Source organism: Monodon monoceros, unplaced genomic scaffold, assembly GCF_005190385.1.
Source record: "Monodon monoceros isolate NGI ecotype Baffin Bay Population unplaced genomic scaffold, NGI_Narwhal_1 Super_Scaffold_12, whole genome shotgun sequence".
NCBI lineage: Eukaryota > Metazoa > Chordata > Mammalia > Artiodactyla > Monodontidae > Monodon > Monodon monoceros.
The window spans coordinates 143,457,806-143,473,636 of record NW_021703768.1 but is presented as its reverse complement, the minus strand read 5'-3'; the positions used below and the strand labels follow the sequence as shown (position 1 = coordinate 143,473,636).

The 15,831-nt window shown below is 48.3% G+C and overlaps 1 protein-coding gene across 2 annotated transcripts in view; it reads right to left on the bottom strand.

Moving 5' to 3' along the window:
- The window catches only part of WWC1 (WW and C2 domain containing 1), a 153,339-nt gene that overhangs the window by 11,049 nt on the left and 126,459 nt on the right, over positions 1-15,831 (bottom strand). For both annotated transcript variants that reach the window (XM_029219042.1, XM_029219043.1), the window contains exons 16-19: positions 11,017-11,169; positions 10,286-10,377; positions 3,543-3,666; positions 2,086-2,250 (exon numbers count right to left, since the gene is read on the bottom strand). In XM_029219042.1, the coding sequence (XP_029074875.1) occupies positions 2,086-2,250; positions 3,543-3,666; positions 10,286-10,377; positions 11,017-11,169 (534 nt within the window). The remainder of the gene's footprint in view (positions 1-2,085; positions 2,251-3,542; positions 3,667-10,285; positions 10,378-11,016; positions 11,170-15,831) is intronic.

Below are 15,831 nucleotides of genomic sequence, written 5' to 3'. Positions count from 1 at the left end.
TTTTTAATCTGCAGCCCTGCAGGGTTGGAAACTGGTCCAGATAATAAAATACGGGGAGGGCCCAGCACAGTGCTAGGCATGCTAAAGATGCGTAATTAATGGGACCGGAGCTCTTTGTTATTCAAGGATGCCAATCCTGAAAAAGGCCGCCTAAGGCGAATCCATTTACACAGGAGACCAGAGTTTTATTGTAAATACTGGGGGAAAAAAGTTTGAGTCTTTAGTTGGAAAACAGAAACACTTTTCAGAAGTTACATTTCATATCTTCCATTTGACAAAATTACAACTGCATTCTAAATCCCGATGACAAAGGATGAATCAAACACTCTTTCTTTTGGTGTGATGTTTCCAACAAGTGACATTCTTCACTTTGTGTTTGATTTCCACTGCACGTTCATAAAGTCAGTAATTTTGCCAGAAGCAGATTATCCATTATCCTAAGGGCTTTTCTAAGTCCTTCAAGTTATGCACATTTGAAACATGGATTGGATTTTCCTCTTCTTCAGCTGTGTGCTGGCTTAATTGCAGGATTCTTCACTTGTGATTCACGAACTCCCTCAAGTTATAATCACATTCAGGGCTTCCCTGGTGGCGCAGTGGTTGACAGTCCGCCTGCCGATGCAGGGGACACGGGTTCGTGCCCCGGTCCGGGAGGATCCCACATGCCGCGGAGCGGCTGGGCCTGTGAGCCATGGCCGCTGAGCCTGTGCGTCCGGAGCCTGTGTTCCGCAACGGGAGAGGCCACAGTAGTCACATTCAGTGACTGCAGGAAACCCTGTACCTTTTGCAAGATATGCAGCTAAATTGCAGGTGCTCACATTGTCTTTTCAGATGCTTACAAGCTCAAATATTAGCTAGACACTTGACCTAGACGGAAGAGGTTTACGCTATTTCTGGGAGGTATTACAGGGAATGTTTTGGGGGGACTAATTTGAAAAGTAGCCAGTAAATTAGTGAAGTTGTCATGTTATGAAAAAATCACCTTCCCTACTCAAGCTTATAATTGGAGGCCTTGGATACCGAATATCAGATATTGAACCCTCCATATCCCCTCCTCCTCCCCAATAACAATAGGCAGGTGGGTGGCAGGTTGACGAGGTGGGGCAGGTTCCATGGGCCTTTCCTGTGACAACTTATTGGCACACTAGGCAGGAAGGTTCTGTTTATGCTTCTGGTTATTGCTCGTTGGTTCTTCATGGTAGGAGGTAAGGAAGGTAGGAGGTAAGGAAGGATGTCGACATGTCATTTGGGCGTCAGGAACAGGGTCTTGGTTCTGTAGCCCCAGCAAGCAGCATGACCCCTCAGACGGGGTAGACTAATTAGATAGCAAGGCAAAGGGATCAGGGGGCCAAGCCTACTGCACGGCTTCTAAATCCAGCAGGGCCTGAAAGAGCAGGTCAGCAAGCGAAATAGGTTAAACAGGGCCAGGTGGAGGCCACAGTGAACTTGAAAGTCCTGCCCCTCCACCCCTCCAAGGGCAGTGGCCCTCACTGCTCAGCTCCAGCCAGTTGTGTCTGTGACAGAATGTGTAGCCCATGGGGCCAGACAGTCCCTTTTTTTCCCAAGAGAAACTGGAATTTTATTCGAAACCTCTTCATTTTCAAAAATTTTTAATTGAATTTCCTAAGTTTTCATTGTTAGCAAAAAGTTCAATTAAAAAACCCCCTAAACCCATGACTAAGTAATAACAGGCCTGTTGCTATTTTGTAACCTCAGGCTGCAGGCTGCAATTGCCCTGGAAGGGGAGGAACTGCCCGCCCATCAGGGATGGTGAGGGTCAGTCTGATCTCAGCAAGGGGTGTGGCAGGGCAGAGTGTAAACAAGGAGGAGGGGGGAGTTGGCTGGAATTATAAAATCACTGGCCCTGTACTGGTTATGGAGGCTTTCCCAGGCTTTAGCTAATTCAAATCCTTAAAGCAACCCCATAGGGTCGGTCTGTTCACATTATGAGGAAACAGGCTCCGACGAGGACGCAAGGTGAGCGTGATGGGAACTTGCACCCAGAGCTGTGTGAGAACCGGGGCTCTCGGCTACTGGGAGAGAAGCAGGCGCTCTGGGGGAGGAAAGCGCCACACGGTTGCTTACCCGGCACACGTACTGGCTCTGGGGGCCCGGGGAGAAGGTCTTGGAGCGGATGATGGTGCTCCCTCGAAGAAATGGCCCTGGAGATGGCGCACCCACCCGGCGGTCCTTGGGCCGCACCACCGTGGGAGATGGGGCCGGGGTCTCCGTGTTGGTCTCTTTGTCCACCTGAGGGAGAGGTCACAACTGTGAGGCCACCGGTATCCGCAGAGTCTCGGGCACCCTCCGCAGCTGCTCCCCACCCCTGTCACCTTGCCTCTGGTCCTCAGTCACAGCCAGAGGCTTCTGCGGCCCCAGCCCAGCCAGGACAGAGCCCAAGGCCCCGAGTACTGGCCCCCAGTCCTCCCTGACACCTGTGGGCTGGGGCCAGTGGGAGATGTTCAGTCCCCTAACAGGCTCACGTAAGCAGTAGAGGTACCGCACCCACCGAAGTCCCGGACTTCACACCCTCAAGACCAACTGTATTTTATCAAAGCCGTAGCCAAGGCCTCCACGGCCCTGGCCAAGAACCGAAGATGTTTTCATGGAGTTATGGAGGCAACTAGCAGATCTCGTTATTTAAACTAGGAGATCAGGTTTTCTATTGTCCTTTCACAGTAGTTGCCAGCAGAGGTAAAGAAAAACACCCAAATGAAGGGCCTTGATTCACCAAAACAGGGCCTTCATGTGATTTTGGAAAAGGCACCCCCTTTGGCTGGAGAAACTACGGAAAGACTTCCCCTCGGTGCGCGGCAGTCAGAAGGCAGGCCCAGGTTCTCCTCTCACACGCCCGCTGCACCCCGCCCCCAGGAGTCAGGCACCTTTGTGCAGTGCACAACCTGCCCCTCCAGCCCCACGTGCCCGGCTCAGACACAATGGGGCGCTCTACTTCCAGGAGTCTTGAAGGTCAAAGAACATGGGAGATCTCTCTGGAGCGTGAAGCCTGTTATATCATGTAACCCTAGTGCAGCAGGGAAGCAGGAGGCGAAGGGAACTTGACTAGAACCTCTTTCCTACTGCACTCTGGGCAGACCCAAATGGAGAAATTCTTTCACTCAAAATCTTAGAACCCACCTGCCAGGTTGGTATTACTGTGTCCATTTTAGAGATGAGGAAACCAAGGCTGGAGAGGGATGAAGTCATCTGCCTAAGGCTACACAGCTAGGAAGGGGCAGAGCTGGCCTTTGAACCCAGACCCACCTGCCTGCAAAGACTGAGGTCTGCCTAGAAAACCGGGAACTGCAGAGGGCAGGAGAGACGAGGGGATGAGTCAACTTCTCCTGGCTTACTGTCACCGAAATGACCCCAATTCCAGCCAGGGACACTCCTACACAACCTTCTGCAGGTCATCCCACTCTGAAGGCCTGTCCCCTGATGCTGGAGCATGAGACTTAGCCCCGAGCCTATTCTGATTGCCCAGGTTCAAGGATTGAGGGCTATTTCCCCAAGACAGCCCTTCCCATGTCCCCAGCCCTCCCTACCTTTAGCGCTGGGCACTCATCCATATCATGTGAGGCTTTCTCAGCGAAAACGTCCTCTTCCCCTTCCCCATCTTCCTCCTCCTCAGCTGCTGCCTCGTTCTCGCTGGTCCCCTCCTCGCACCTCCTGTGATGACAAGGCACTTTGGTTACCCACAGCACCCACTTTCATCTGTTCACCTGCCATTTAAGTGCATCCAGGGCAGGGCTTCCAAGCATTTTCAGGATTGAGGACACTTTTTAAAAAAATCAATTTTAGTGAGGTATATTTTACATATAGCAAAATGCATTTCGTGTATAGTTTGATGAGTTTTGACTAATGTATTCCCCTGTGTAACTACTACCACACTCAAGATAAAGAATGTTCCATTACCTTGAAAGGTTCCCTTGTACCCTTTCCCAGTTAAACTCTCCCCAGCCCCAGCCCACCTCTGATCAGCTTTCTGTCACTAAAGATTCAATCTGATTTTTCTTGTGTTTCATAGAAATGGAATCAGACAGTATATGCTCTTTTGTCTCTGGCTTCATTCTCTCAGCATCATGTCTCTGAGATTCATCCATATTGGTGCACAGTATCAATAGTTCACTCCTTCTTATTGTTGAGTAATCTTCCATTGGATGGATAGACTATACTTTGTTCACCAGGTGATAAACATTTGGATTGTTTCCATTTCTTAGAAATTATGAATAAAGCTTCTATAGACATTCACCTACAAGTCTGTGTAGAAATAGGATTTCACTCCTCTTGGACGTTGTATTAGTTTGCTAGGGCTGCCATAACACAATACCACAGACTGGGTGGCTTTAACAACAGAAATTTATTTCCCACAGTTCTGGAGGCTTAAAGTCCAAGATCAAGGTGTGGGCAGGTTTAGTTTCCTCTGAGGGCTCCTTCTGTGACTTGTAGATGGCCACCTTCATGCTGTGTCCTCATGTGGTCTTCCCTCTGTATGTGTGTCCCTAGAATCTCTCTGTGTGTCCAAATTTCCTCTTCTTATAAGAACAGTCACAGTGGATTAGGGCCCACCCTAACTTTAACAGCCTTGTGTTAACTGAATCAGCTCTTTAAAGACCCTGTCCTCAAAAACAGTCGTTCTCTAGTACTGGGGTCAGAGCTTGAATATCTGAATTTTGGGGAGACACAATTCAGACTATTACAGATATATATATATATATATATATATATATATATATATATATATACCTAGGAGTAGAATTGCTGGATCAGACAGTTAGTATAAGTGATTAAATGTTTTTCCCATGTGGTTATACCATTTTATGTTCCCGCAGTAATATTATGAGAATTCTGGTTCCTCACCTATACTTGGTATTATTAATCTTTAAATTTAGTCATTCAACTGAGTGAGTACTCATATCTCGTTCTGGTTTAACTTTTCACTTTCCTGTTGAGAATATTTTCCTGCATTTATTGACCATACATATTTTCTTTTGCGAGGTGTCTGTTAGAATTTTTAGCCCATTTAAAAATTGGGCTGTCTTTTTATTACAGAGTTGTAAGAGTTCATTATATATTCTAGATAGGAATCCTTTGCAAATATTTTCTCCAAGTCTCTGGCTTGCCTTTTCCTCTTCTAAATGGTGTCTTCCAAAGAACAGAAGCTTTTGACTGTGATAAAGTCCAGTTTATCAGTTTTTCTCTTTAATGGTTTGTGCTTTTTATGCTGTACCTAAGAAGTCTTTGCAAAGAGTTTCTCTGGTAGTTTCTTTTAAAAGTCTTATAGTTTCAGCTTTTATGTTTAGCTCTATGATCCATTTCAGATTAATTTTTGTCCATGGTACTCAAAATTTATTTTTTTCTATATGGATAGCCAATGGGGTGGCTGTACCATTTGTTGAAGAGACTTTATTTTTGGTGATACTCTTCATAATTATCCTTTCTCCTTGGGCTCCAGGGTTGGAAGGAGTTGGTGTGACAAATGGATGGAATTTGTTAATTAGTAATTTATCTCCATTCCCATCTTTACTTTGCAAAGACATACATAACCGCCAGGCTTCTGATCAGCATGAGACAGTATTACCATACTGAGCTGGAGGAATTCCAGCCAAAAGCAGAGAATCTGACACCTAGTTAGCTGGCTCAGTGAGACTGTGGATAAACATAAAATCTCCCTTAGGATTTTCCCAACAGGGAGAACAGATCTTGGCTCTCCATCCCCAGCCCTGAGATGAAAACCTTCCTTGCACTTAGATGGGGACTATCGCTATGGAGGGGCTTCTCCCCACTGGCCTTTTTTTTTTTTTTAATTTGGTTGCACCAGCTGTTAGTTGTGGCAGGTGGGCTCCTTAGTTGCAGCTCAAGGCTCCTTTGTTGCAGCACGTGGGCTCCTTAACTGCGGCTCCAGGGCTCCTGAGTTGTGGCTCGCCGGGTCCTTCGTTGCAGCATGCGGGCTCCTTAGTTGTGGCACGCGAGTGGGATCTAGTTCCCTGAACAGGGATCGAACCCGGGCCCCATGCATTGGGAGCGTGGAGTCTCATCCACTGCGCCACCAGGGAAGTCCCCCCCCAGCCACCTTGATCTACTCATAAAAGAGCCATTAAACATGAGTGCTCACAGGGAGCACCTTGGTGAGGATTGTGTAGATGCCACATCATTAACCAGCATTGACTGTGGGCTTAATGAACTGCAGGTGCTTCGCGGAGGTCTCACAACCACACCGAAAGACACTCTTGTCTCTGTTGTACAGATTCAAAAGCGGAGGATCAGAGAGTGGGTAGGCCTTGTCCAGTGTCACAGGCCGCTCAGGGGTGCAGCCAGGTTTCCAATCCAAGTTTGTTCAGTTCCACGAAGCGCTCAACCACTAGGGAAGTCTCTTCTTTGTGACTAAGAAGCTGATTTAAGTATTTTCCAGGAAGGGGAAAAAAAAAAAAAACCCTCAATTGTAAAGAGAAAAATAATTAGTCACATCTTTGCACCCTTTGGAAAAGTGGCCAAAAATAAATAAAAATTAAAAAATATATATCTGATAATATGAAGTGAGGGTTTGGGAAAAAGGCATATCCCTGTGGGGAGTGTTCATTAGAGCAGCCAATTTATACTCTGAAGTCAATTTAGCAGCATCTGCTAAAACAAAACACGTACACATTCTTGATTAAATACTCGTCAATTATATTGTATCAGAGAGGATGTAGCTTTCGGGGTACTCTCAGTCACCGCTGGTGGAGCATTTCCTGGGACAATCTTACTTGCGAATGATTCTGCAGTGCCTGGTAAAATATAAAACACACATGCCCTGGGACTCAGCTAGGCCACTTCTCAACCTCTGTCCTAGACACACACACACAAGTCCCCGAGGAGGTAAATACAAGGGTTTTCACTCTAGCGTTGTTTGTGATTATATTCTTCTTACTTTCTAATCCTCTAAGAGTTTTGTTTTGCTTGTGGATCTTAAAAAAAGACCGAGTCTTCTGATTATATGCACTGAAGAAACCTAAACAAATAAAAGGAGGGAGTAACAATGGCACCCCTCCTTTGGGCCTTGGGTGCCGAGGGGGAAGGAGAGGAGATGAGAACTGAGGGCCAGTCTCTGGAGCCCTCCACTCCAGAGCTGAGCCGGCACAGCAGAGCTAGTTAACATTCCAGGACCAAAAGAAGCCTCCAGTCTGGGGGGAGGGGGCTGCAGATGGATTTACCCCAGTATAGCAGCTCTGGGATTCCCAGCCCTCTTTGTAAGTCAGTGTCTGGGGAAGTTTGAATGGCAAGGGGTGGGGAGAGAGGGGGCCACAAAGGGAGAGAGAACAGAAGGTGGTTGCTAGGAGATGGCGTGAAAAGTCTCAACATAAGCTTGGAATTTGGCGGAAACCACTGATCTTGTGCCAGGGTTTTGGAAGACAGGTCCTGGGCCTATTTCCGGCATCAGACCTTTGCAGTGTGCCAGAGAGAAGGAGAGAGAGGGAAGAGGGAGGGAAAAAGACAGGAGAAAGAGAAAGCGGGGGGGGGGGGGGGGGGGGGGGGGGGGGGGGGGGGGTGGGGGGGGGTGGGAGGAAGAGAGGAGAGAGAGAGAAGGAGGTGGGGGGGGAGGGAAAGGAAAGGAAGCGGGGAGACACAGATGGAGTGGGACAAAGAAGGAAAGAGAGAAACTGAGACCATTTAGAGAGAATCCTAAAACGTACGAACATACAAAAATTCAGGAACCTTGTCCTATTCTTTATCACATGGAGGAAGAGAAGCGCCAGCCTGTGGGCCAAATCCAGCCCACTGCCTGTTTTTGGACAGTGCAAGGTCCAAGCTATGAATGGTTTTTATATTTTTAAATGGCTGAAAAAAAAAATCGAAAAGAGAGTGAAATTTCATGGTGTGTGCAAATGATGTGAAATTCAAATTTCAGTGTCTGTAAATGAAGCTTCAATGACAGAATCACGGTGGCTGGTGTAGGTACCGTCTATGGCTGCTTTCACACTACAATGGCAGAGTTGAATGGATATAACAGAGTCCGTATGGCCCACAAAGCAGACATTTTCCATCTGGCCCTTTCCAGAAAGCACCTGCTCACCCCCAGAGTAAAAGATACTAAGGAAAGACTTCGTGTGAGACCAAACGTATAATCAAGGGCTGTAACAGAAGAGTCACTGAGTGCTTCCTGTGAGTAAGGGTCTGTGTTAAGTGCCCAGCATGCGTAATTTTTTGAGTCTACAAAATTCCCCATGTGTAGTGGCTATTTCTTAAATCTATATTTCACAGATAGGGAAACCAGGGTCAGAGCCTGGTTCTCAGCCCAGGCTTCACCTTAGAATTACCCAGGAAGTTTTTAAACTTACTGATGCTCAGGCCTCACCCAGCCCTAGAATCTACCACAGGGAGTTCGATGAGTGAGACTCCAAATTCACATCTGTCTGGATTCAGAGCACATGCACTTAAGTACAACTACACACACTTCCTCCAGATGGCAAGGTTCCTAGGCTGTGCTCATTTCCAGCTGGTAGTTATCCGTGTTGCTCCTCGAGTTACTGCTAGGAATCTCTGCTGTTTCTTGCGTGTCTGCTACGAGCTTTGCGCTTTCACTTCACAGTGGCTTTTCCTTCAGTCCCTTCTGATAACCCCACACAGTCGGTGTGATGTCCCCACTTTTCAGGTGAGGATCAGACAAGGTCAGAAAGACTTGCCTGAGTGGGTGCTCTTGAGGGGGAGGGCAGGGACTGGGGGGAAGCATGTGTGGGCTCCCGGAGAGCCGGTGACGCTCTGCTTCTCGATTTGGGCACTGGATTCACGGGTAGTTTTGTTTCCGAAAATTCACTGAGCTGTACACTTAAGTCAACCTTTCTGTATGTACATTATGTTGCAATACACAGATTAAAAACGCTTTGCCGGGGCTTCCCTGGTGGCGCAGTGGTTGAGAGTCCGCCTGTCGATGCAGGGGACACGGGTCCGTGCCCCGGTCCGGGAGGATCCCACGTGCCGTGGAGCGGCTGGGCCCATGAGCCATGGCCGCTGAGCCTGCGCGTCCGGAGCCTGTGCTCCGCAACGGGAGAGGCCACAACAGTGAGAGGCCCTCGTACCACAAAACAAACAAACAAACAAAAACAGTGCTTTGCCTAAGGTTACACAAAAAATGATGAAGCTAGGATTTGAACCCTAGTCTACATCACTGTTTCCTAAAGTGTGTCATAAGACCCTTCTGTGGGTAAACAAGGGACTAAAGAACACTGATCACACAGTGAGAAAGCTGTGTCCTGTTCACTTCTCCTTCAGACCTGTTTACATCAAGGAGGAAGTCTCTCTTGGGCAGTAGCATGTCTTTTACATTGCTGAAACACTGACTGACCTTCCTTTTTAACAACGGGAGAGGAGACCTTAGTCTTAGAACCTTGGCAAGCAATATACCCAGCTAGACTTGAATACTTTTGTTGTATTTTCATTACGCTTAATCTTCCACAGTTACCTTCTGAGGCAGACTTGGCTCATGGCCTACTCAATATCCGTTCCTACTTTCTTCCTTAGTAACAGAATCCTGAATTTTGTGCCAACTAAGAGACCTCATTTCCCAGTCTCCCTTGCAGTTAGGTAGGCCAAGTAGCTAAGCTTGGCCAATGAGAAGCAAGTAGAAATTGCTGGGTGGGACTTTCAGGAACGCTCCTTGGTTACAAGGCATGCAGGAAGACTCTGTTGTCTTTCCTCTTCCCTGATGCCTGCCTGATGGCTGGTGACTCCGCAGCCATTCTGTGCTTAGCAGCCTTGATGATGGAGGTCACACATAAGGCCAGCAAAGCAGAATGAAAGAAAGAGCCTGGGTTCCCAGTAACATCATGGGGCTGACAGATGCACCCTGGAATGCCTTTTCCCAGTCTTCTTTTTAAGTAACAAAGAAGTAAACTTCTATCTTGTTTAAGCCCATTATTTCTGCTCTCTGTTTCTAGCAGTCAACTGCAATTCCTTACTGAGGAATCTTCAATTTATGACAAATTATACTTATTTCCACTTCTAGTAATATAAAGCTTCCTAAGAATTTTTTTTTAACCAAAATAAATGTTAAGTTCTTCAAGACAAACTCTTAATATTAGATGTGAACTAGCATGAGTAATTCCTGGAACGCAAAATGACAAACTGGGAAGGGATTTTGGGAACTACTGTGTCAGACTATATACTGCCTTTTTGCCTATAGAGAACCCACGGGGAGAGAGGTTCTCCGTTTCCACAGAGGAACACTTCTGTTGGTTGCCCTGGTATTTGGGGATCTCATCCTTGGGCCCAGGTCCAAGCCAGGTCAGTTCCCAGGGACACCCTCACTTACCAGCTGTCTTCCAGGGTCTGTGCGCTGCTCCTTCCCTCCTGCCTCTTCTCCAGCTCCACGGCTGTCTGTTCCAGCAAAGCAGACACGACATCCTGCAGAGACAAAGGCTGATGGGTCCATCTGTACACCATGGGCATAGCCCCACCCGGCAGGAATCAGAGTGTGTCACCCTCCCAGTGAACGGAGGGTAAAACTGAAGACCAGAGTGGGTAAGCGTCTTGCTGTAGAGTCACACAAATTGGAAATACAGTCTTCAGTTCTTCTAACTGGCAGCTCTCTGGAGAATAACCTCTGCATGTACAGACAGAGTTTGGAAGACAGCCAAGTTTAGTGTTTGCATGAGATGGAATTATAGGTCTCCGGCTGTAAGGAGAGCATGGTGTAGTCAGGGAGACCATCCCATAAACCATCAATAACAAAACAATCTGGGAAGGACTATGAGAGAGATAAGTACTGGATGTTTGAGAACAGAGGCATGGTGGCAAAGCTAGCTTGGGGGCTGTATTCAGGGAAGGCTTCCTAGAGGAAGAGTCTTCATACTGAATGGTGTCTATGGTGAGGAAGCCTGTGTGACTTGAGGAAATTATTTAATGTCTCTGAGACTCAGTTTCTTCTAATAATTACTCCACCTCTGATGTCCAGCCATCTCCAATTCAGGGAGAGGCTTTTCCTTCCATCCAGCCAGGTGCCGCACGTGCAGGAGAAGGGTGCAAAGCTGTGGCCCAGCTCACCGTGCTTTCAGGTCCTGGCATGGGGGCCATGGCTCCCACTGGTTTGGGCTCCCTGCTCTGTTTCTTCAAGTATTTGTAGCTTAGGAGGTTGTACCAGCGAGTCGACCTCTCCCCGGACCGGCAGACCTCAGCCAGGCTGATCTGGGCGCCTCCCTGTGGAGAATGGGAAAAAAAAGCACAACCAGGGGGTGACAAGGTACTCTGGGGGCAGTATGCAAAACACCACTCCAGGTGAGACAGAAGCTTCCTGGGAGGAAGAAATGGCTAGGTGCTGACCATTTTCCAATAACTCACTTGTTCACTAACTTATTCTTTCATTGAGTTGTATGGGTTCTTTAAATATTTATCAGATACATGATTTGCAAATATTTTCTCCCATTCAGTAGGTTGCCTTTTCATTTTGTTGATGATTTCCTTTGCTGTGCAGAAGCTTTTGTTTGAGGTAGTTCCACTTGTCGATTTTTGCTTTTGGTGTCAGAGTCAGAAAACATCATGACCAGGACTGATGTCAAGGAAAACAACTCAAATCTCCAGAAACAGGGGACTGGAGGCATAAACTGTAATATATCTATAGGGTGGAATATTACATCGCTATGTACAAAAAATAAGGAAGATCCCTAGGTAGTGATGTAGAGAGTTCTCCAGGCTACATTAATTCCAACAAGATAACAGTCAATTTTAGGCCGGCTCATAGGCGTGAATGGTCTACCTCAGTAAACTGGATGCACTCTGATGGCATTTATGCATTTGTTCATTCGTTTATTCAACACACACCCATTTTCCAAGTAGCCTCTGTGTGCCGGGCACTGTTCTGGGTGTTGTGGATACGGAAGGATTTAAGGCAGAGAAAAATCCCTGCTCTTGTGAGCTTCTATTCCAGTCTGGGGGAATCAGATAATCAGTAAGTAACTTCTATACTGTGTCTCATAGAGTCTAAGATGCCATCGATTATAAAGTGTATTATTATTTCATGTACCACCAAGAAAGAAAAATAGTTGCCAATTAGACTATGACTTGCCATCTAGTATACACTGCATCTTGATTTCACAGATGATAAAATGTGAAAATAACATATACTCTAATACCTATGATATAGAGGAATATGAGGTGATGTAAAGTGCTGCAGAGAAAATAATACAGGGAAAGTGGAGAGGAGGGGGTAAGAGAGTGGAGGGGGCAATGTGATTTTAAATAGGGTGGAAGGAAGTCATCACCTAGAAGGTGACATTCGGGTTAAGATCAGAATGAGGTGAGGGAGTGAGATTTGCCCATCAATATCTGGGAGAAGAGAATTCCGGTTAGAGAGGACAGCAGTGCGAAGCGCTGGGGAAGGGGGCGTGCGAGTGTATTCAAGGGGTAAAAGGAGGCTGGAAGAAGAGTCTTGGGGATAAAATCCAAGAGATGACAAGGAGCAGACCCTGGAGGGCCTGGGGGGCTAGGCAAAGGCCCAGGTGTTGACTCTGGGTGGAGACAGACGCCATCCTAAAGCTTCAAGTAGAGGAGTGGCACGCAGTCATCTGCAATTTAACAGGATGCCCCTGGCTACCGTGTTGAAAGGAGACGAAGGGCAGCAAGAACAGAAACAGGGGGATCCAGTGGAGGATTCTGCAACCATTGGGCGAGAGGTGGTAGTAGGTCAGGAGCACGGAGAGAAGTGGTTGGAATCTGGGGATCTCCTGAAGGCAGACCTTCCAGGAGGTCCTGAAGGATTGGAGGTGGGATATGAGAGAATGGGGTCCAGGATGACCCTGATGTCTCTGGCTTGGGCAGTGGAAGAATGGGGTTGCCTTCAGCTGAGATAGTGAAGACATGGGAGGAAAGATCAGGGGCGTGCTTGTGGACACATCACTGGTGATGGCTACTGGACATGCAAGAGGAGATGTGGATTCCGGCAGCGGACATACAACGCCGAGAAGAGTGGAAAGGCCCAGGAGGGCGCCATCACATGGGATGGTGTTTGAAGCCAGGGGATAGGACGAGATCACTGAAGCAGTGCATGCCAAGTAGAAAAGGGGAGAGGAGCAAGGCCTGAGCTCTGCGGCCTTCAAACAGAGAGAGGTCAGGGAAATGAGTAAGAATCTGCAAAGGAGACAGACAGAGAAGGCCAGTGATGGGGGAAGAAGGCCAGGAGAGCGAGCGGTCTGGGAAGCCAAGTCAGGGCAAAGGATGCTGAGGAAGATGGAGTGAGCAATTGTGCCAAACGCTGTAGGCAGGCCAAGAGGGACAAGGATGGAGAGCCGGCCACCGGATTTAGCAACAAGGAGGTCCCTGATGAGCACATTTCTGGTGGAACGATGAGGGCAAAAGCCCACGTGGACTGAGATACAGAGAGAACACACACACCTCTTTCACGCGTTGCTAGAGAGCAAAGGAAAAAAATAATGTAGTAACGGGAGGAAGAAATGGGGTTAAAAAAAATTTTTTTTTAAAGCAGGGGAGAAATAACAGTATGTTGGCATACTCACAGGCCAGATCCAGTGAGGAGGGAAAAGTGGAGACACAGGAGAGAGCAAAAGAGTAACGGTTGGCGTGACGCCCTTGAGAGAGGATGGCCCTAGATGGGAGTGGGGAGGGCACATCCTTAGCTCCGGGAAGAACAGCAGAGCCCACGAGGACAGGTAGATGCGGCGTGGCAGCTGTGGGGTTCCTTCTACTCTTCCAGAACTGGGTGTGAAGGGAGGGCCTCAGCGGAGGGAGAGTAAGGGCAAGGAGAGAGGAGAGGATAAGAATTTGTCACTGAGACAAGCAGGACAGTAAGCGGTCCAGGGAGACACAGTATAAACGCTGGGCAGCAAGAGGGCTCACGGGAGATTCGTGACCACGATTTTAAAATGACACTGCAGGGCGGTGGTGTGTGCGTTTTGCTCCAATTGCACGGGTGGAGAGGAGGGGAGGGTTCACTTTGATGGGGCTGGGTTTTTGCCAAGTGGGGATGGCAAAGTGAGAAAGGGGCAAGGGGGCGGTTGTGATGAGACATGGGATATGAGTGGGGCCTGGGCAGGGGGCTGCCTTTACAGAACGTGCACAGTCAGGGCTTGAGTAACCAGCATCCGGCTGCAAAGCCTGTGACTCCTGCGATGCCACCCTAAAGCATTTGGTGGAACTGTTGCCCACGATATTGGGGAAGGCAGTATTCATCCAAACCCATAATCCAGTAGGATAGTGCGATGATGACACGTCAAGATGCTGGAATCCTTGTTCAAATCCAGACTTCTCTACCTACTCGCTGGATGATCTGAGCCGGTTAATTAGCCTTTCTGGGCCTTGATCCCTTATTTGTCAGATGGAGATAATCCTAATATTGCTTCCCAGGGCTGTCGTGAGGATTAAATGAGATACTGCACACAAAGTTCTTAGCCCAGTACTAGACACGCAGACACTACTCAGGATGGGTCCTATTGTCCTTGCCCGGCTGGTTAAATGGCTCAAAACAGACCAGGGATTCCACAGACCCAGCAGTGCGGGGAGACTGTGCTTGGGAGCCTATGGCCCTTCCTCCTCTTGTCTCACTTCCTTTCCTCCTCCAGCCACCAATACACAACAGCCTAACACTCACGTCCCCACGGGACACGGGAACAGAGGCTTCCCGTTGGCCGTGGACGGAGACAAGCCACGGCGGGATGAGCGCTTTGGCTGCTGCCATGGCAACCAGCAATGGCCAGACATCAATTAGGAAGGAGGAATAAAAGGCATCCAATTAGGAGAAGAAAAAGGATTGAGTCTCTTCTCATTTAGGAATGCTCGGGGCTAAGGAAACGCTTCACTGGAGGAGCCTGGATTGTTTATTCATTTTTATTTTAAAAATTCTATCCTTGGGGCTTCCTTAGTGGCACAGTAGTTAAGAATCTGCCTGCCAGTGCAGGGGGCATGGGTTTGAGCCCTGGTCCGGGAAGATCCCACATGCTGTGGAGCAACTAAGCCCGTGCAGCACCACTACTGAGCCTGCGCTCTAGAGCCCGCGAGCCACAACTACTGAGCCTGCGCGCCACAACTACTGAAGCCCGCGCGCCCAGAGCCCGTGCTCTGCAACAAGAGAAGCCATCGCAATGAGAAGCCCGTGCAACACAACGAAGCGTAGCCCCCGCTCACTGCAACTGGAGAAAGCCCGCGCGCAGCAACGAAGACCCAACTGAGCCAAAAATAAATAAAATAAATAAATAATAAATAAATAAAAATTCTATCCTTTTTTTTTTTTCTTTTTCTTTTTTTGCGGTACTCGGGCCTCTCACTGTTGTGGCCTCTCCCGTTGCGGAGCACAGGCTCCGGACGCGCAGGCTCAGCGGCCATGGCTCACGGGCCCAGCCGCTCCGTGGCATGTGGGATCTTCCCGGCCCGGGCCACGAACCCGTGTCCCTTGCATCCGCAGGTGGACTCTCAACCACTGTGCCACCAGGGAAGCCCTATCCTTTTATATATATACACACACGTGTGTGTGTGTCTGTATCTATCTACCTATCTAGGTAGATATATATATATATGTGCTTTTTTTTTTTTTTTTTTTTTTTTTTGGCTGCACTGTGCAGCTTGTGGGTCTTCTCAGTTCCCCAACCAGGGATTGAACCCAGGCCACGGCAGTGAAAGCCCGGAATCCTAACCACTGGCCACCAGGGAACTCCCTGGAGCCTGGATCTGGAAAAGCTTTCCGCTCCATCCTTCAGCAGCACCCACCCTGCCTGCCAAACCCTGCAGTCACCATCCCACCTGGGGGCTCCAGGGAGCACTGTGCTGGCACACAGAGAACATCCAGGGTCTGACATGGGTGGACCTGCCTGGGTTCTAACTCTGTTCCTGCCACTTCCTGACTGTGTGACCTTG